The sequence below is a fragment of the Anomaloglossus baeobatrachus genome, chromosome 6 (genome assembly GCF_048569485.1).
Source record: "Anomaloglossus baeobatrachus isolate aAnoBae1 chromosome 6, aAnoBae1.hap1, whole genome shotgun sequence".
NCBI classification, from domain to species: domain Eukaryota; kingdom Metazoa; phylum Chordata; class Amphibia; order Anura; family Aromobatidae; genus Anomaloglossus; species Anomaloglossus baeobatrachus.
The window spans coordinates 62,656,412-62,676,758 of NC_134358.1; the positions used below are offsets into that span (position 1 = coordinate 62,656,412).

Sequence of the window (20,347 nt, forward strand, 5' to 3'; positions counted from 1 at the left end):
CATGCGTCAATTATGGTTTGCATACAGCTTCTTGCACGCAGCCTTACTCCACATGGAATTTGACGCAAATAATGAGCAAGGCTGCGTGAAAATGCCTCCTCTCCATCGTCATTGATGGTTCGAGACAGGTAATCAAGTACCCCATTATCAACCTCTCTACGAGTATTGGTGACATTTTTTGCTTTGCGCCTTCTACCCCTGGTGTATGTTGGTGCATGATGTGGCGAGATATCTAGTGCACTGTTTTGATTTGAGCTTTCAAAATCAACATCATTTTCATTAATTAAATCATTTCTATTCAAATCATTGTTTTCCTGGGATCCAGCCTCATTTGGTCCTGATGCTGCTTCATTTTCCACATCATGCATGTTATCTTGTACATCTCCATCCTCATGATTTGTCTCCCTTTGTGTGTCAGATTCGGATATTGTGTCTTTATCTGTCAAATTTGATTCAGTGCTGAAAATGTAATGTATGGAGACATATTTTTATTTTTTGGAAAAATGAAAACAAGCATATTTTAAATTTAAAAATTATTTTCATCACAATTCGTGCCATTTGTCATGCAGCGACATTATTAGCAAGCTTTGTCTCGATGTGAAAATAAAGTTTGCATGTGCTTGACTTTGAGTTTGTGTTCAAAGATAAGTCTAAAAAGAAAAAAATAGCACTTGCGAAATTTATTTTCACAATGAGAACGAGATTGCTAACGATGTCGCAACGGCCTAATTACCAGTGAATGTTAATGATATGAGCAATCTCTATTTTTTGTTTTAGATTTTTTGATTGTTTTAATAAACATTATTTAAAATCTATTTTTTTTTTTTTTTTTAAAAAAAACAAATAAATTAAGTTTTAAATGCTATTTTTAACTAGAAAAGAACAAAACACTTACGGACATAAATCAACAATTTGATGTAAGAAATTAAGGCGCTCATAATGTATATATGGCCTCTTATTAGATGCTGCTGAACCACTTGCTGCACGACTTTGCTTTTCCCTCCTGAATTGGTCCCGTACACTTCGCCATCTTTTTGTGATATCTGTAACTTTTATTTTTCTAACATAAAAAAAAAAAAAAAAATTAAAAAAAAAAAATAAGAGATTTCACTTAAAAAATAAAAAATTGCAATCGTTTTAAAAACATCATTTATAAAATTAAAAAAGGGGAATTTAAACACTAAAACAAATAAAAGAAAAAACTCACTCATTCGCAGTTGTGCATCTGGGGTACTATTGTTGAAATGGGGAAACATTTTGCGACAGATCCATAACCAGGAGGCATCTCGTGCAGCCCTGTCTGCATACGAATTGTCCCGCTTGTCCCATAATTCCGGACATTCCTGAACGAGCATTATGAGCATTTCAACATTGATGTACCTAGCCATGTTGGATATGCATCCGTGGAGCAATAGCCATGTGCTTTTGTAAAGGTAATATGCACAAGTGCAACATAATTAAAACAATGACGTGCGATGGCACAGACATGTGTTAATTAATTATTTAAAATAGTTCCAGCCCAACTCGCAAATTTGAACGGTGTGGTGCGTGTGTGTGCCTTCAAAAAACACGCTTCCATAGGGAATCATTTGAGACAAATGGTCTGAGAAACTCGCAAAAAAGCAGCATGCTGCGATTTTTTTTCTCTGTCCGATTTGGACTGAGAAAAAAATCGCAGATGAGAGCTGAATCATTGACTAACATGTGTCCGATTTCAATGCGAGTTTTTCTCGCATTGCTCTACTGCGAGAAACTCGCAAGTGAGAAGCAGCCCTTAGAATGAAGCTGCAGTGCACGAGCCCGGCTGCCGCTCCAGTATTTCCTATGGAGCTGCTGAGCGCTGCGTGTGTCTTTCTGTGGCCTCTGAGAGAGCAACTGTAGTGACGGGTTTAAAAATTGCTTGTTCTGGCGATCTGTGCGTTTGCCATTGGTCAGAACCCACCGATCAGCAAGCTCTCATGAATCCTTTGGATAGGTGACAACTAGTGATGAGTAAGCACTACTGTGCGACGTACTCGTGACCACTAGTGATGAGCGGGCACTACCATGCTTGGGTGCTCGGTACTCGTAACTAGTGATGAGCTGGCACTACCATGCTCGGGTGCTCTGTACTTGTAACTATTGATGAGCGGGCACTACCATGCTCGGGTGCTCAGTACTCGTAACTAGTGATGAGCGAACACTACCATGCTCTGGTGCTCGATACTCGTAACTAGTGATGAGCGGGCACTACCATGCTCGGGTGCTCAGTACTCGTAACTAGTGATGAGCGGGCACTACCATGCTCGGGTGCTCAATACTCGTAACTAGTGATGAGCGGACACTACCATGCTCGGGTGCTCTGTACTGGTAACTAGTGATGAGCGGGCACTACCATGCTCGGGTGCTCAGTACTTGTAACTAGTGATGAGCGGGCACTACCATGCTCGGTTGCTCAGTATTTGTAACTAGTGATGAGCGAGCACTACCATGCTCGGGTGCTCGGTACTTGTAACTAGTGATGAGCGAGCACTACCATGCTCAGGTGCTCAGTACTTGTAACTAGTGATGAGCGGGCACTACCATGCTCGTATGCTTAGTACCAGGGCTGTGGAGTCGGAGTCGTGGAGTCTGAGTCGGTATAAAATACACCGACTCCTAAAATATATAATAAATTGGGGGCAGTAGTGCAATGCAGAATGTGCTGAATATTTTTTCATAGGAATTTGGGAAAGTTGTGAAATATCCTATAAATGGCTGTTCTATTCCTGATCTAAGGCTACATTCACACAGTGTTTTTGCAGCGTTTTTTGAGGATACGTTTTTCAGCTGCAAAAGCAGATCAGCTTTTTAAAAAACGCATCACCTGAAAGGTTTCTGAGCTGATAAGTAATGTTTTCAATAGCAAAAGCAGATTAGAAAAATAACGGACAATGCTTCAAACATAAGTACAATTACACTGATGAATGAGAGTAATGAACAACAGCGAGAAGAAAATGTAGGATTCAGTATGTGTGAGATGGAGCCACAGCGCTGCTCATGTAACTGAGGAACAAACAGATATTACAACAGAAGAACAGCAAAATGATACTTTACAATTAGATGATCTTGTTGAAGCTGCTTTGAAACACTTTCATATTCATCACATGCGCTGTGTTGCGCACACGCTGCAGCTGGCAATAAGAGAGAGTCTGCAAGAGGAACATGCAGGAAATCTGATTGGAAAAGTGAGAAAATTGGTTATTGCCGCCAAAACCCCCTAAAATTGATTCCATCTTGAAGAGATGTGCTGGGAAAGGGGCAATTGTCGATCAAGTCACTCGGTGAGGCAGCACTTATTTAATGACTGAGCGATTGCTTGAACTAAAACCGTTTCTTATAGATCTGGCGAACCATCAGTTAACCCTAAATGTAGGTCAATGGACACAAGTGGCTGAATTGAAGGAATTGCTTAATCACTCATTTACCGTGACTAAAAATTTACAAGCTGAGGATTTAACTCCAGGCAATTTCATAAGGGAGTGGAAGAACTTGCTAATTTGCCTGTCCCAAAGAGGAGGATTAATTGCAGATTGCATTTCTGCTTCAATGAAACTGAGAGAGACACAGCTATTGGAAAATAAAATTCTTCTGGCAGCTGTTTATGTGGACCCAAGTCATCGTATACTGCTTGATGATCAACAGCTTACTAAAGGAAAAGAAGCTGTGACTGAGGTAGCAGTTAGGATGAGCGGCTACAGGACTGCCAGGCGGAAGAGGACTTGGGTCCTGACAGTGCTACTGCTGCCATATCTTCAGCCTCATTCAGATGAGGAGTTTAACTTTGACAAGTATTTGGATGACATGGCGCAGGCAAAGCATTGCCGCAAGGAAAAAGATTTCACTCCGTCTCCTATAGCAGCAGATTGACCAGATGTGTGCAAAATTTTTCACTTGGTCTCAAAGAAATAGAAAACTTCAACCATTCATCAAAACTGACTGCGCATGAGGCAATTCTATTATATTATTATATATTTACAGTTTATTGCAGTTTTTTGTTCTAAAGTTGTATTCCAATAAATATACTTTATGTTCTATCTAAATATCTTGATTATTGTATCGTAAAAATGATTAAATGTCTGATGTTCACATTGTACTGCAGTAAATTTTTCACTTAAACATAAGCAACATGTGTGGGAGTCGGAGTTTGTGCTAGGAAAATTGAGGAGTCTGAGTCGCAGGTTTGGCTTACCGACTCCACGGCCCTGTTTAGTACTCATAGCTAGTGATGAGTGGGCACTACCATGCTCAGGTGCTCAGTACTCGTAACTAGTGATGAGCAGGCACTACCATGCTCAGGTACTCAGTACTCATAGCTAGTGATGAGCGAGCACTACCATGCTCAGGTGCTCAGTACTCGTAACCAGTGATGAGCGAGCACTACCATGCTCGGGTGCGCAGTACTCGTAACTATTGATGAGTGAGCACTACCATGCTCGGGTGCTCAGTACTCGTAACTAGTGATGAGCGGGCACTACCATGCTCGGTACTCGTAACTAGTGATGAGCGAGCACTACCATGCTCGGGTGCTCAGTACTCGTAACTAGTGATGAGCGGGCACTACCATGCTCGGGTGCTCAGTACTCGTAACTAGTGATGAGCGGGCACTACCATGCTCGGGTGCTCAGTACTCGTAACTAGTGATGAGCGAGCACTACCATGCTCGGGTGCTCGGTACTTGTAACTAGTGATGAGCGAGCACTACCATGCTCGGGTGCTCTGTACTCGTAACTAGTGATGAGCGAGCACTACCATGCTCGGGTGCTCTGTACTTGTAACTAGTGATGAGCGAGCACTACCATGCTCGGGTGCTCAGTACTCGTAACTAGTGATGAGCGGGCACTACCATGCTCGGGTGCTCAGTACTCGTAACTAGTGATGAGCGGGCACTACCATGCTCGGGTGCTCAGTACTCGTAACTAGTGATGAGCGGGCACTACCATGCTCAGGTGCTCGATACTCGTAACTAGTGATGAGCGGGCACTACCATGCTCGGGGGCTCTGTACTCGTAACTAGTGATGAGCGGGCACTACCATGCTCGGGGGCTCTGTACTCGTAACTAGTGATGAGCGGGCACTACCATGCTCGGGGGCTTGATACTCTTAACAAGCTGTTGGTGCTCGGATGGGCGCGACTTGTGTACCGAGTATAATGGATTCCAGTGGGGAATCCAATCTTTTCTTCTGGAAGATCTTCATTCCTTTCCATTTCATTCCTGGATTCTTCTTATAATGCGTCGGTTCTCTGGGCTGTTCCCTTCATATGGAGGATCGGTTGTGAAGAGGCGATGGGTATTGCAGTGTGTGGTAATTATCTATTGAGGTTGGGCTCGGCTCAGTGCTGGGGTCGTTGTGGTCGGAGGCTAGATGTGACGTGTCCTGGAGAGACGGTCTCTCCGCTTCTTCAGACTCCGGAGATTTTTCTTTTGTGATATTCGGATTGTTTCCTGTGATTCTCATCACATTCGTCCTAATCACCGGCAGATAATGAGCCGCCCGTATTCACAGGTAGGTGAACGCCCCGCAGACCTCATCATGGCTCTGTGGTGATGGGCTCAGCTGGCCACTTGAAGGACACGTATATCTTCCACCATGGTGAGCATGTGTGGAGGATATAAGTGCGTATTCACAAGCAGGAATGCCTAATCAATCCTTCCCCTCCGAGTGTCAGTGTAGAGGGGTATGTCACAATGACGGGATGGGGGGCCGCAGCCGCCGGCTCTGGAGCTGCGAAAGGTGCACATAACCAGTCTCATCTTCTCCAGGTCACATCTGTAGTAGAGCTATAGAATTGCTAGAAAAAATGGTATTCAAAAGATTACACAATTGTGGATGGAAATTTAGGGCAAAGTATGTGTTTAATTTTACAACTATGAATTCCTCTAATGTATTGAGGATCTGTCGGCTCACCCATCTTCTCGTAGAGATCCATTATTATCTTAGACGATATTTGCGTCCTTCATAAGAAAACTGTTCTGGAGGATCTTTGTGTGGAGCTGTACCTCTGCTATTGCTCCTGGTAATGTGGGAATATATTGACAACTGGGCGTTACCATTCTGCTTGTCAATAAGGTGTGTCCTTGCAAAATCTGACACTGCTTGGACATTGCTAGATGGTGTAGGGCACGGGTCCATAATCTTTTTTTCTTCCTTGAGAGCCACATTAGGGCAATGAGAGATGTCAAGAGGTATAATCTACGCAAAGAAATCTTCAATGTGTGGGCACCTTTCAAGTTTATAATTCCCCCCCCCCAAATATAGTAATGCCCCCTTCTAAGATAGTAATGGCCAGTGTTGCCCATTATAACATAATAATGTCCCTAGTGGCCCCTTAAGAATGAATCATGCCCTGGATCAAGTAATATCATCCCCTGAGTGTCCCCTTTTAAAGAGGTTGATCACTAGTTTAACATTGATGCACTTTCTGTAGGATAGGTCATCAACGACTGATCGGCCGGGGTCTGACATCCGAGACCCCCGATGATCAGCTATTCAGGCAGCCAGAAATGGTCAGTTCTGGAGCTGCCCCATCTTCTGGCTGCGGCCAGGTACTGCACATCCGCCTCCCATTCAGATCAATAGGAGGCAGATATCCAGTACCTGGCCACGGCCACTATCAGAAGAAGGAGCAGCTCCAGAACTGAGCATTTCCACTGCTCCCGCCGGAACCAAGAACAGCTGATCTGCGGGGTGTGTGACCCCGGCTGATCAAACATTGATGACCCGTCCGAAGGCGATGCCATCAATGTTAAAGTAGAGGACAACCTCTTGAAGGCTGCGCCCACATGAGTATATAACACGGATGAGTGCTATCTGATTTTTTATGAAATAGCTTTCACACGAATGTTATACTATTGGAAATCAGACAGAACACACCCAATCAAGTCTATGGGTTCATGGAAATCGGACTGCACTCGGATGACATCTGAGTGCAGTCTGATTTCCGCAGACTCGTACAATGGAGAAGATAGAGAAATTTTGTCCTTCTTCTGACAGAATCTGAGAAAGTCGGATACACTAAGCTGATCACACTCTGTTCAGAGTTTAATTACAGTATCGTTAGCATAGTCGGCCCGATTCTCTTGTGTGACAAAATTTATGGCCGTGTAAATCACAACTTTACAAGCAAAATTCCCTGTGGAAACCAATGTCATTGAGTGGAGGAGTTACCAGTGTGATACATGTAATGACTGACGGTCTGCTCTCCTGATGTCATTGCAAAGCTGTGTGTGATTGAGAGCAGTCCGTCATTCATTACATGTCTCTCACTGATAACATCCAAGTTCATTTAATATAAGCTTTGGAGGCAGATTCTCTGGGAGATGTATGTCCGGCCCATAGATGTCATGCTCGCCGAGTGTAGCAAGCATGGCGAGGTGCGTTTTAGACCTCCGTGCATCTGATGCACAACAAAAACACACAAAAAGGGGGGCATTGGGGACTCAAAAACAACGGGAGGCCCTTTAGTTGTTGCTGTGCCGCTGTGAAGCACAGATCGCTGTGTGTGACAGCGAGACAGCAACAACTGAATGTGCAGGCAGCAGGAGCCGGCTTCTGCGGACACTGGTAACCACAGTAAACATCGGGTAACCAAGAATCCCTGTCCTTGGTTACCCGATATTTACCTTTGTTACCAGCCTCCGCCGCTCTCACTGTCAGTACCGGCTCCTGCTCTGTGCACATGTAGCTGCAGGACACATCGGGTTAATTAACCCATTGTGTGCTGTAGCTAGGAGAGCAGGGAGCCAGCGCTAAGCATTGTGCGCTGCTCCCTGCTCTGTGCACATTTAGCTGCAGCACACATCGGGTAATTAACCCGATATGTGCTGTAACTAGGAGAGCAGGGAGCCAGCGCTCAGTGTGCGCTGCTCCCTGCTCTCTGCACGTGTAACACGCTCCATGCGCTGGTAACCAAGGTAAATATCAGGTTGGTTACCCGATATTTACCTTAGTTACCAAGCGCAGCATCTTCCACGCGGCGCTGGGGGCTTGTCACTGGTTGCTGGTGAGTTCACCAGCAACTCGTGTAGCGACGCTCCAGCGATCCCTGCCAGGTCAGGTTGCTGGTGGGATCGCTGGAGCGTCGCAGTGTGACATCTCACCAGCAACCTCCTAGCAACTTACCAGCGATCCCTATCGTTGTTGGGATCGCTGGTAAGTTGCTTAGTGTGACTGGACCTTTAGATCGGCCATACACATGAGAGAGCTGTTGGCCAAACGATACTTCATCCGATCATTAGGCCAATAGCCACCAAAGCCGACTCTCCCATACACAGGAATACCGGCTTCTATTCTCTAGGAGAAAAATCTTTATTTGTATATAGCATTAACATATTCCGCAGCACTTTACATACATCAGGAACACTGTCCCCATTGGGGCTCACAATGTAAATTCCCTAACTGTAGGTCTTTGGAGTGTGGGAGGAAACCGGAGAACCTGGAGGAAACCCACGCAAACACGGGGAGAACATACAAACTCCTTGCAGATGTTGTCCTTGGTGGGATTCAAACCCAGGACCCCAGCGCTGCAAGACTGCAGTGCTAACCACTGAGCCACCGTGCCGCCCAAAAAGCTGCAGACTGGCGTATCGGAATGGCGGATTATCTCAGGGAGAACAATGCGATTGGCATACCTAAATCAGATCTGCATGGTCAACATCTCTCCCGACCATCAGCCAGCTGGTCCCCCTATAAAGTTCCTTTGTCAGATTAGTATCTCTCCCGAATCCCCCACACACACAAGCCCTCGGCCAGGCGTTCGTATATTTAATGGAGAGAAAAGCTGTCAGCAAAGGAGTCTATCTCCTCTAAAAATAAAAGCAATGACAAAATGCCAATGGACAGATCCTTCTCTTCCTTGATATCTGTTGGGCAGAGGGTTGGGAGGTCCCCATACCTGCCGAAATTGGCTGATTCTGATGACTTTTCATCCAGTGTCTACAGCCCACAACCCCAGGAGTTCACTAGCTGAAAATAAGAGATCAGCAGAAAACTATTATTATTATTTATTATAGCGCCATTTATTCCATGACGTTTTACATGTGAAAAAGGGGCAAATGTAGACTAGTACAATAATCGTGAACATTTCAAGGCACAGACTGGTACAGGATCAGAGAGGACCCTGCCCACGAGGGCTCACAGTCTACAGGGGATAGGTGAGGACCCTGCCCACGAGGGCTCACAGTCTACAGGGGATAGGTGAGGATACAGTAGGTGAGGACCCTGCCCACGAGGGCTCACAGTCTACAGGGGATAGGTGAGGACCCTGCCCACGAGAGCTCACAGTCTACAGGGGATAGGTGAGGATACAGTAGGTGAGGACCCTGCCCATGAGGGCTCACAGTCTACAGGGGATAGGTGAGGACCCTGCCCATGAGGGCTCACAGTCTACAGGGGATAGGTGAGGATACAGTAGGTGAGGACCCTGCCCATGAGGGCTCACTGTCTACAGGGGATAGGTGAGGACCCTGCCCACGAGAGCTCACAGTCTACAGGGGATAGGTGAGGATACAGTAGGTGAGGACCCTGCCCATGAGGGCTCACTGTCTACAGGGGATAGGTGAGGACCCTGCCCACGAGAGCTCACAGTCTACAGGGGATAGGTGAGGATACAGTAGGTGAGGACCCTGCCCACGAGGGCTCACAGTCTACAGGGGATAGGTGAGGATACAGTAGGTGAATGTAGAGATGGTTGTACGACGCTATGGTGGCCTGAGAGTTACTGCAGGTTGTAAGTTTGTCGAAAGAGGTAGGTCTTCAGGAACCTTTTGAAGGTTTCCATGGTAGGTGAGAGTCTGATATGTTGGGGTAGAGAATTCCTGAGTATGGAGGAGGCACGGGAGAAATCTTGTATGCGATTGTGTGAAGAGGAGATAGGAGGGGAGTAGGGAAAGAGATCTTGTTAGAATTGGAGGTTATGTGCAGGTAGGTACCGGGAGACTAGGTCACAGATGTAAGGAGGAGACAGGTTGTGGATGGCTTTGTAGGTCATAGTTAGTTAGTGTTTTGAAAGAGTCTTTGGGCAATGGGAAGCCAGTGAAGGATTTGGCAGAGTGGCGAGGCCGGGGAATAGCGAGGGGACAGGTAGATTAGTCAGGCAGCAGCATTTAGGATAGGTTGCAGGAGAGTAAGGCTATGTGCGCACGTGTGCGTATTGCATGCAGTTTACGCTGCGATCTGCACCGCAGCGTAACTGCATGCGTCCTGCGTCCCCAGCACAATCTATGAAGATTGTGCATGAGACGTGCGCACGTGGCGTGTTAGAACGCAGCGATTCGGCTGCTGCCAGAATCGCTGCGTTCTAAGAAGTGACTTGTCACTTCTTTCGTGCGCTTTGCATGCTGTCTATAGGGAGAGGCAGCATGCAGAGCGCACGTTCTCTGCCGGCACCAGGCGCTTCAGAACGGAGCTTTTCAGCTACGCTCTGAAGCGGACCTTTTGTGTGCGGTGCAGAACGCACACGTGCGCACATAGCCTAAGGGGTGCTTCACACACAGCGAGCTCGCTGCCGAGTCACGCTTTTTGTGACGCAGCAGTGACCTCATTAGCGATCTCGCTGTGTGTGACACTGAGCAGCGATCTGGCCCCTGCTGCGAGATCGCTGCTCGTTACACACAGCCCTGGTTCGTTTTCTTCAAAGCCGCTCTCCTGCTGTGACACACAGATCGCTGTGTGTGACAGCAAGAGAGCGACAAATGAACCGAGCAGGGAGCAGGAGCCGGCGTCTGACAGCTGAGGTAAGCTGTATCCAAGATAAACATCGGGTAACCAAGGTGGTTACCCGATATTTACCTTAGTTACCAGCCTCTGCAGCTCTCACGCTGCCTGTGCTGCCGGCTCCGGCTCTCTGCACATGTAGCTGCTGTACACATCGGGTTAATTAACCCGATGTGTACAGCAGCTAGGAGAGCAAGGAGCCAGCGCTAAGCAGTGTGCGCGGCTCCCTGCTCTCTGCACATGTAGCTGCATTACACATCGGGTTAATTAACCCGATGTGTACTGTAGCTAGGAGAGCAAGGAGCCAGCGCTCAGTGTGCGCGGCTCCCTGCTCCCTGCTCCCACTGGTAACTAATGTAAACATCGGGTAACCATACCCGATGTTTACCTTAGTTACCAGTCTCCGCAGCTTCCAGACGGCGGCTCCGTGCAAGCGCAGCGTCGCTTGCACGTCGCTGCTGGCTGGGGGCTGTTCACTGGTCGCTGGTGAGATCTGCCTGTTTGACAGCTCACCAGCGACCATGTAGCGATGCAGCAGCGATCCTGACCAGGTCAGATCGCTGGTCGGATCGCTGCTGCATCGCTAAGTGTGAAGGTACCCTAAGACTGTTAGAAGGGAGGCCACAGACCAGGAGGTTACAGTAGTCCAGGCGGAAGATAAAGGTCATGCACTAGTGTTTTTGCAGATTCTTGATCAAGGAATGTACACAGTGTGCTCTTTGCTTAACGACTACTAGATAGGTTATTTCATGACCATGTAGAAATATCTGCTGATTGACAAACTTGGAGGGGTATGAAATGTTTATTCTAGAATTTCTCTCTTGATATAGTGTTCTTTCTATTGTGCTTCACACACAGCGAGATCACTGCTGTGTCACGGTTTTGGTGACGCAGCAGTGACCTCATTAGCGGTCTCGCTGTGTGTGACAATGAGCAGCGATCTGGCCCCTGCTGTGAGATCGCTGCTCGTTACACACAGCCCTGGTTTGTTTTTTTTATTGTTGCTCTCCCGCTGTGACGCACACATCGCTGTGTGTGACAGCGAGAGAGCGACAAAATGAAGCGAGCAGGGAGCAGGAGCCGGCGTCTGGCAGCCTGTGGTAAGCTGTAACCAGGGTAAACATCGGGTAACCAAGGTGGTTACCCGATATTTACCTTCGTTACCAGCCTCTGCCGCTCTCACTCTGCCAGCGCCGGCTCCTGCTCCCTGCACATGTAGCTGCAGTACACATCGGGTTGATTAACCCGATGTGTACTGTAGCTAGGAGAGCAAGGAGCCAGCGCTAAGCAGTGTGCGCGGCTCCCTGCTCTCTGCACATGTAGCACAGTGTCGTTATGATCGCTGCTGCTTCTGCTGTGTTTGACAGCTAAGCAGCGATCATAACAGCGACTTACAAGGTCGCTGTTACGTCACAGAAAATGTTGACGTAACAGCGACGTCGCTGTCGCTATGTGTGAACCCAGCCTTACCCTCTTTACGATGAGATGACTCTGATTAATCTGCATCAATCTACTCTGCAAAGCTGCAAAAAAAAAAATTACATGCAAAAAAAACTGGAAAATGTCAGCCTCAACGGGAGATTTAGTAATCCATGTGAGAACTAAAAAAACTGTTCACTATATAAACCCACGCAAATATATATATATATATATATATATATATATATTATAATATTTATATTATATTTTTTTTTTTTTACATTTATAATATCTTTGATATTGGTGTTTTAAACTTCCATAGAATTTGAGTTCACCTTAATATGGTATATTACTTTTGTGGACTCCAGGAAGAAATAAAAGAAAAAAGGTTAATGACATGGATTTGTTAAAAATAATTTGTCTTCCAATTTGTAACGTCATCCTGAATGATGTGGAGCGCCGGCTCGCCCCGGTGTATAGTATAATCCAGCATCTCGTCTCCTGCTGCCGCAATGAATTGAACAGCAGGAAAATCCATTAGAAAGATAATTTATTAACTTTGCAGGCAAGATAAAAAAAATGATATAAAAATGTATTTATAAAAAAAAAATAAAAAAAGTTGTATTCTTCTCTTCCAGTGGTGGCAGAAGTGAAGCTCCGGGAGGATCAGTACACGCTGGACCACATGCGCGCCTACGGCATGTATAATTATCTGCACTCTGATCCGTGGTCCTCCGATAGCGTCTTCTATGTGGATCAGCTTGGAAGAGTCATGAACATCCATGTGACACTGGTAGGAATGATACAACTTTTACCGTTTTTTGTGTTCTTAGTCTAAGGAGGCAAATTAAAGGGGTTGTCCACTAATTTTACATTGATGGCCTATCCTAAAGCTAGGTTGACACATAGCGACAACGACGTCGCTGTTACGTCACCATTTTCTGTGACGCAACAGCGACCTTGTAAGTCGCTGTTATGATCGCTGCTTAGCTGTCAAACACAGCAGACGCAGCAGCAATCATAACGACACGCGTCGCTGTGGAAGCCATGCTGCACTTGGTAACTAAGGTAAATATCAGGGTAACCATTACCCGATATTTACCTTGGTTACCAGCGCACACGCTTAGCGCTGGCTCCCTGCTCTCCTAGCCAGGGTACACATCAGGTTAATTACCCGATGTGTACTCCAGCTCCAGCTACGTGTGCAGGGAGCCAGCGCTAAGCGGTGTGCTCTCACGCTGCCAGTGCTGACTCCCTGCTCACGTAGCTGGAGTACACATCGGGTAATTAACCCGATGTGTACTCTGGTGTGCAGGGAGCAGGGAGCCGGCACTGGCAGCGTGAGAGCGGCGGTGCTAGTAACTAATGTAAATATCGGGTAACCAAGGAAAGGGCTTCTTGGTTACCCGATGTTTACCTTGGTTACAGCTTACCGCAGCTGCCAGACGCCGGCTCCTGCTCCCTGCTCGCTTCAGTTCGTCGCTCTCTCGCTGTCACACACAGCGGGAGAGCAACGAGCAAAAAATAAAGCAGGACATTCAGCAACGAGCAGCAACCTCACAGCAGGGGCCAGCTCGTTGCTGGATGTCACACACAGCGACAGCGACGGGATGTCGCTGCTTTGTCACAGAAAATGGTGACATAGCAGCAACGTCGTTGTCGCTGTGTGTGACACCACCTTTAAGCTGGCTTTACACGCTACAATGTATTTTACGATGTGTCGGCGGGGTCACGTCGTAAGTGACGCACATCCGGCATCGTAAGGTACATTGTAGCATGTAACAGCTACTTGCGATTGAACGGTAAAAACGTTCATCGCACGCACATCGTTCATTCCTCTTGGATTGAATGTCAGATTGTTCATCGTACCCGGGGCAGTACACATCGCAATGTGTGACACCCCGGGAATGATGAACAGATCTTACCTGTGTCCTGCGGCTCCCGGCCGGTAATGAGGAAGGAAGGAGGTGGGCGGGATGTTTACGTCCCACTCAGCTCCGCCCCTCCGCATCTATTGGCCGCCTGCCGCGTGACGTGGATGTGACGCCGAACGTCCCTCCCACTCCAGGAAGTGGACGTTCGCCGTCCACATCGAGGTCGTATGGAAGGTAAGTACGTGTGACGGGGGTTAATCGTTTGTGCGGCACGTTCAACAAATTGAACGTGCCGCACATACGATGGGGGCGTTGCAAAATGCATACGATATCTTATGCGAAATTGCAACGTGTAAAGCAGGCTTTAGGATATATCAATCATCAATGTCTAATCAGAAGGGGGGGACCCCGCTGATCAGCTTTTCACGGTGGCAGCGGTGGCACACAGTGGCAGGAAATGCTTCGTTTCGGAGCTGCTCCGTATTCTGATAGTGGCCGCAGCCAGGTATGGCACGTTCGCTTCCTATTCAGATCAAAAGGAGGCAAATGTGCAGTTATCGGCCGCGGCTTCTATCGGTAGATGGAGCAGCTCCAGAACTGGGCATTTCCAACTGCCACTGCCGGGACCGAGAAAGTACCGTACATGCCGGCGTATAAGACGACTGGGCGTATAAGACGACCCCCAACTTCTGCCCTAAAAATATAGAATTTGGGATATACTCACTGTATAAGACTACCCCGCTCCCAAATGAAAAAAAGTCTGCTTTGATTGCAACATGTTAATTTTAATTCCGCGAGAGCCGTACAATATGTTTTTAAAGGGCCATTGACAGATCAATTGCTCCAATGTTCACTTAGTACAGCAAGGAATGCTCCTCCCTGCTGTATAAAGCCACAACTGGACTGAAACAATGGTACTACACTCTGCTACAAACAGACACACACAACTCTGCTACAAACAGACAAACACACACAACTCTGCTACATACAGACAAACACACACAACTCTGCTACAAACAGACAAACACACACAACTCTGCTACAAACAGACAAACACACACAACTCTGCTACATACAGACAAACACACACACAACTCTGCTACATACAGACAAACACACACACAACTCTGCTACATACAGACAAACACATACAACTCTGCTACATACAGACAAACACATACAACTCTGCTACATACAGACAAACACATACAACTCTGCTACATACAGACAAACACATACAACTCTGCTACATACAGACAAACACATACAACTCTGCTACATGCAGACAAACACACACAACTCTGCTACATACAGACAAACACATACAACTCTGCTACATACAGACAAACACATACAACTCTGCTACATACAGACAAACACATACAACTCTGCTACATACAGACAAACACATACAACTCTGCTACATACAGACAAACACATACAACTCTGCTACATACAGACAAACACACACAACTCTGCTACATACAGACAAACACACACAACTCTGCTACATACAGACAAACACATACAACTCTGCTACATACAGACAAACACATACAACTCTGCTACATACAGACAAACACATACAACTCTGCTACATACAGACAAACACATACAACTCTGCTACATACAGACAAACACATACAACTCTGCTACATACAGACAAACACATACAACTCTGCTACATACAGACAAACACGTACAACTCTGCTACATACAGACAAATACACACAACTCTGCTGCTCTGTGGGGCCTGCACCCGCGGCTCGGCGGGTACAGCACCCGCGGCATCGGCGGGGGGGGCTTTGGCAGGGCATACATCTGGGGGGTTAGAAGCAGCTCACCGGGGCCCATAATGGGCACAAGTCCCCCTGTGTTAGATATCTCCCCCATAGTGCTGCCCATGGCCCCTATATAGATCGCACAAGTCCCCCTGTGTCAGATATCGCCCCCATAGTGCTGCCCATGGCCCCTATAGATCGCACAAGTCCCCCTGTGTCAGATATGGCCCCTAGGCTGCTGCCCAAAGTAAAATAAAACCCTCTTTCCTTATCTCCTGCAGCGCTGAGCTCCCTCCTGTCTGGCTCCGTGCTTCTGTTCTTCCACTTCCTGGTTCTCAGTGCGGTCATGTGATCGGCACAGCAGCCTGAGATCTCTGCCTGCCTGATCACAGTGGAAGCAGGGACACGGGGAGAAACGCTGCAGGGGTAAGGAAAGCTTTTTTATTTTAGAATGAGCAGCAGCCTGGGGGCCAAATCTAACACATGGGGGACATGTGCGATCACACTGGGACGCAGGCTCATATAATATGCACCGCTGCCCCAGCCCCTCACTGCGTGCGATTTCAGCACCATTGGAGATGGACAGCGGCTGTGCATATTATATGAGCGGGTGCAGGAGATCAAAGGATGCAGCCCGCAGCGTTCCCCTGTGCTCCAGAGCTGCTGCCCCCACCTCCCCTGGACACTGCAGTGTACATACCCCCCCCCCCCGTATATCCGGCGTATAAGACGACCCCCCACTGTAGCCATTATTTTAAGGGGGTAAAAAGTCGTCTTATACGCCAGTATATACGGTAGTAGAGATGGGTGTTTCAAAAGCCGCGCCAATGACCAAAGGACGGAGGAAATATAAGATTAATGTTGCTTTATTTTCATGCTCAGGTCAACGCGTTTCAGGAGACTCTGCTCCCTTCATCAGGACAAACAGGCAAAAGAACATCAAATCCTGTTTGTCCTGATGAAGGGAGCAGAGTCTCCTGAAACGCGTTGACCTGAGCATGAAAATAAAGCAACATTAATCTTCTATTTCCTCCGTCCTTTGGTCATTGGCGCGGCTTTTGAAAAACCCATCTCTACTACTTTCGGTTATCAACTATTGGGGACTGCAGCCATGACCTGGAGTTACATGCTTATACAGGAAGTTGTGACTTTCACAACTTCCATAGGTGAGTGCAAACACATCATTTAATCCCTTTCCTACCTAAGACCCTATTGCGCTTCTTTTTCCACAGTTTTATCATTTACTGCTGGGACCAAGAACAGCTGATGGGTGGGGGTGCTGAGTGTTTGACCTTGGCCGATCAGACATTGATGACCTATCCTAAGGATAGGCCATCAATGGAAAAGTAGTGGACAACCCCCTTAAGTGCCTTTTGGCTATTGTATAAATCATATACCATATCATCACAAGCATAGGCTGATGCCAGTGCTGCCTCGAAGATGTGCGTGGAGCCATGCTGCTTCTGAGCTCGCACCAAATTTCTGAACACCGCCAGCAAATTCACATGCGACAGGGAATGGGAGGGAATAAATCTTTCCTTTACACGTTTTTTGCTACCGCATCTGACAGGAGCATGACGTAAGCAAAGAGATCCTGAATCCAACGATGTATCACTTAGATTACTGGGTGCAGCCATTCTGACAATCAGAATTTTTAGATGTAGCAATACAGCAGAGCTAAGAGAGCTGCCCTCGCCCACACCAGGCTCTCTATAGAGATTGTACAGTGAGGTGTCAGAGGAAAGGGGGCATGCCGGACTGCCGTGCTCGTGACATTGTAGTCCATCAATGATAATCACTATGTGATAAAGCCATTAGTTTACGTAAACAGCAGCACACAGCCTGATAAGACAGCCATAGTTGATTTTTTTTCTTAACCCCTACAGCAAGCTGTTCTCAGATAACATACCAAAACCTGGTGACAGATTGCCTTTAAGATGTATTTACTCTGCAAGATTATTGGGGACTAGCATTCCTATGCATGCTCTTTTCCAGAAAATTGTGCCATTGTTCATCTAGGAAAATGCTCCTTTGTCAAGTGAAATGATCTTTCCACTATCTTAAAAAAACAAAACAAAAAACAAAGCATCATTCTCGCAGCACATCCTTCCAAAACAGAATGACGTGCTGCCGAGAACCATGCATAGGGAATAATCTATTTTTGATCGTTTTGTGCACACCATCAGTGCGTTTGACCAGTCCAAGCAAGCTGTTCACCGACCAAAGATCGTCTCCTCTGTAGCTGATTAGCAGTCACTTTTGACCACAGATCATTTAGTAATAAAGTGGCCCTTACGCAGGACCCTACTGAGTTATCACAACTTCCCAGGTGGCGAGCCCCCTATCCACCCAGGATGTCTATAAATATTTCATTATCACGTAGCCTGCTTTTGAAACGTGCGTGGGACTCCGAATTAAGACCACTAGTACGGAAGGCAGAAACATTTAGCGATCTGCCACAGGCTGCACTGCTGTCTATGAAAAATGTAATTAAAAATAAAGGTGCAAAACCCATTACATTAAAAATCTATATATTTGGTATCTCTGTAATTGTAACAACCAGTGAATACATGGTAATCGGTAAATTGTGTGAGTAAAGATGGTGTAATTTTAGTGGGGGGGGGGTTCTGCATTTTACATAGCATAAAATATAATGTATAAATACAGGAGCATAAGAGACAAAAAAATACAGCTTGTTCTGCAAAAAAAAACTTTATTCCGTAATATTCATGTATACTAAAGCTATGGGTAGGAATTTGGGAAGGTGAAATCTCCAAAATTCTTTTGCCTATGTGAACATTATTTTCATTCATGGTATTAGTCATTTGTTTACCCTTGGTAGGAAACTGCAGGAAAATCTATGCCTTTTTTTTTTTCTATACATATGCATGTAAGTGTCACGGGTGTATCACGTGTGACAGTCATGTGGTTTCTGGCCATAGAAGGTCACAGTGTCTGGCTGTGCAGAATGCTCCCTGACTTTCCATTGTTTCTGCTGTCAGTAGTCATTGGTATAGGTAGCTTTCCTGCTGGATTCATCTCTCTCCCCCTTTTGGACCCAGCAGGAGCTCGACTTCCACCCAGCTGCTGATCATCAATAATCTCTTGGTGCTTAAATACCCCTTCCTTCCTTGAACTGGTGCTGGTGATATTTTCAGTTCAATCAAGCCTTGGTTGCAAGCAGACCACTTGAACTCCTCTGTGGTATCATTGCCACTTTACTGAACCTCTACCGGTGTCATCTGTACATAAGAAGTTCATGCATTTTCCCCTGTGTGTCCTCCTTGTGTCGTCTATAGTGTTTAGTGGGGTTGATGAAGAGCTCATCCCATCCATTCCCTATTTAGGGCCCAGAACTAGGAATACCTAGGGTCAGGTATCAGGCTCAACGCATAGGGGCAGAACCTATCTAGGGCGGTGAGGGACCCCAGGGACCAGCTGTAGGTTTGGTCAGGGGTCACCATCTCCCCCTTCCCTTCCCTTTCTCCACTTGCTTGGTACTCCCTCCCCCCCCCCCCCCCTTTGTACAGCACATGCTCCAAACTGCATGGCTAAAATTTCTGTGTGCTTAGTGTGTGTATTTGCGTAATTTATATATAAGTCTGTATATACTGTATTTATGTACGTACTAACATTCATTTCTCTTGAAGTGGAGAGACGCTGCTGCACGTCGTCCAAGGCCCCGCCAATATTTTGCACACGTCTCACATTTGATGGAACATTGCAAAACTCCCTCACCCCTCTCCTCTGCAGCTGCCGATGCATAGAGGGAATGTTGGCTATACGTTTTTTGGTTTTTTTTTATACTGCAGCTCTGCTTGTACAGATTGACTACTATGCACAAACTGAAATACCAGGGCCTTGATCACTACCTCCTGAAACTGAAGGAAGGTCCCCTAAAAGTGTTACAAAGTGCCATGTGGCACGGCCAGCTTCTTGTTTTCCATATGGCACTGTAGGCTTGGAGGAAGTGATAAAAGAACTCACCTCCCTCCAAGTTTTTATTGTACCACAGTTCATAGTTTGGTTTGTGGATCTGTGTAGTGGTACCTCGTACAGCGGTGGGGGTGCTGCTGTCACCAAGGATTTTGGTCAAGAGAAGGGCGTCCCTCTTGTCCTTGTACTTGACCGCAATCATGTAGTCGCTACATTGGACTCTGCTCTTGCTAAGTTTGAAAGTTGACAGTGTCAGTCAGGAGAGGGGAGGAGACTGACTAGGAGTCCGGACCCTGGGGGACTTCCTCGACTCTGGTGACACTGAGGAGAGAATCTCAGAGACTGTTAGGGAGAGGTGTCAGACTCCCCTATAGTCTTGTTCCATAGGCATCATCCCAAAGTGGAGGGATTTGGTCGCAATTGGGGTCCCGGTCCCTAGGCTAGAAAAAGACTTTTTGCTAGTAACACCGGAGGCCTGGGTGGCTGTGTGCACCTTTGGGCCACAAGCCGCACACGACTCCACTGGAAGGGGATCACAGTGGATCAGGGAGCCAGGCAGGCAGAAGTCCCTTTAGAGGTCCGCGACCCCTGGCTCAGGGCACT

General features: G+C 46.8%; 1 protein-coding gene across 1 annotated transcript in view; it reads left to right on the forward strand.

The window, feature by feature from the left end:
• NUDCD1 (NudC domain containing 1) overlaps positions 1–20,347 on the forward strand; it is a 191,686-nt gene that overhangs the window by 15,654 nt on the left and 155,685 nt on the right. Inside the window, exon 2 of the mRNA XM_075352951.1 lies at positions 12,792–12,946. Within this exon, the coding sequence (XP_075209066.1) occupies positions 12,792–12,946 (155 nt within the window). The remainder of the gene's footprint in view (positions 1–12,791; positions 12,947–20,347) is intronic.